The sequence below is a fragment of the Suricata suricatta genome, chromosome 3 (genome assembly GCF_006229205.1).
Source record: "Suricata suricatta isolate VVHF042 chromosome 3, meerkat_22Aug2017_6uvM2_HiC, whole genome shotgun sequence".
Classification (NCBI taxonomy): Eukaryota; Metazoa; Chordata; class Mammalia; order Carnivora; family Herpestidae; genus Suricata; species Suricata suricatta.
In genome coordinates this window covers 165,934,680-165,936,007 of record NC_043702.1, presented here as the reverse complement: position 1 = coordinate 165,936,007, position 1,328 = coordinate 165,934,680, and the positions used below count along the sequence as shown (strand labels likewise).

The following is a 1,328-nucleotide window of genomic DNA, read 5'->3' as shown; positions in this document are numbered from 1 at the left end:
AAAGCATATACCAACAACCCTATACAGCGGACCAGAGATGGGATGGTCTACCTTATTAATGTGTCATTGTTGAGTTATTTAACTAGAAAAAAGGCAGGAGTAATTCCTGGACTAGGAAAAAAATTGAATTCTTAAGGCCTATTCTAGACTCAAATAGTTGGCTAGCTATTTCCAAGTAGGCACTCAATCATCTGCAACTTAGTTACATTCACTTAAAAATCACAGAATTTCAGAAAAACATACCTTATAAATATCTAATTTAGGCTATTCATTTTATAGGTGAATAATCAGACCCAAACAAGTTATGAGACTTGCACAATGCTACAGATAAAACAGGGAAGCTGGGACCAACCTCCAGGAGTCCAGGATCAGGGCCTGGCACACTACACCTGTAATGTGGTTCTGTACGGCCCACAACTTGTGTAAAATCAGCAAAGAACATGCAACCGAGGTGTCTGGCTGGGTCGGTTGGTAGAGTCTGCCTTTCTTGATCTAGGGGTCATGAGTTCGAGCCCCACGCTGGGGAGAAGATTACTTAAGAAAAATAATAATACATGACAGAAAGATTTTACAAAGAATTTTACATTTTACTACTGTTTACTACTTAGCGCTCTACAGAAAAAGTCTGATGACCTCTGATCTAGATTAATAAGCCAGGTTTCCTCTCTTGTGCTCCATTTACTTCTTTCCACAAAAAGCAGCAACGCTCTCAATTTTCCATTACTGGTACCATCAAGGTCTTGAGCATCTAGGTTCTGCGTTTCATACAGACTGAATGCTTTTCAACTTTCCAGAGCAAATGAGATACCTGGCCAGTTTACTCCTCCTTTGAAGTATCTCTTGCATCTCCTTCTTTTGTTCCAAACTGCTGTACTAACCCTGGAATAAAAGTCTTCCTGACAGAAATGATTTTCTCTTGTCCCTTCTCACGATCTAAATCAAGGATCAGCAAACCTTTTCTAGAGTGGGCCTAAAAGTAAATATTTTAGGTTGTGTGGGTCACAGAATCTCTGCTGATAGTACTCCACTCTGCTGTTTTAGAGAAAAGCCTCCAAATGCAGCCAGAGCCAATATGTAAATAAGTGGGGTGAGGGGACATGGCTGTGTTCCAATAAAACTTTATTTATACAAATAGGCAGTGGGTCAAATCTGCAGGACAGTTTGCCAACCCATGAACTGAGGCATATGATTTCTTTAAACCCCAGCTCAAGCCCTTTCTTCCCTACAAACACTCTAAAGCCCAGTCTAGGTCATCAGCATCTCTCCCTGATCAGAAGTCCATGAATCTACTAACTATCTGGCTAATTAACTGGATAGCTAATTAATTA

The 1,328-nt window shown here is 40.2% G+C and overlaps 1 protein-coding gene across 1 annotated transcript in view; it reads right to left on the bottom strand.

The window, feature by feature from the left end:
• Positions 1–1,036, bottom strand: part of BROX (BRO1 domain and CAAX motif containing) — a 15,780-nt gene extending 14,744 nt beyond the window's left edge. Inside the window, exon 1 of the mRNA XM_029933411.1 lies at positions 809–1,036. Coding sequence (XP_029789271.1) covers positions 809–846 — 38 coding nt within the window. The 5' untranslated portion in view covers positions 847–1,036. The remainder of the gene's footprint in view (positions 1–808) is intronic.
• Positions 1,037–1,328: the final 292 nt, after the last annotated feature.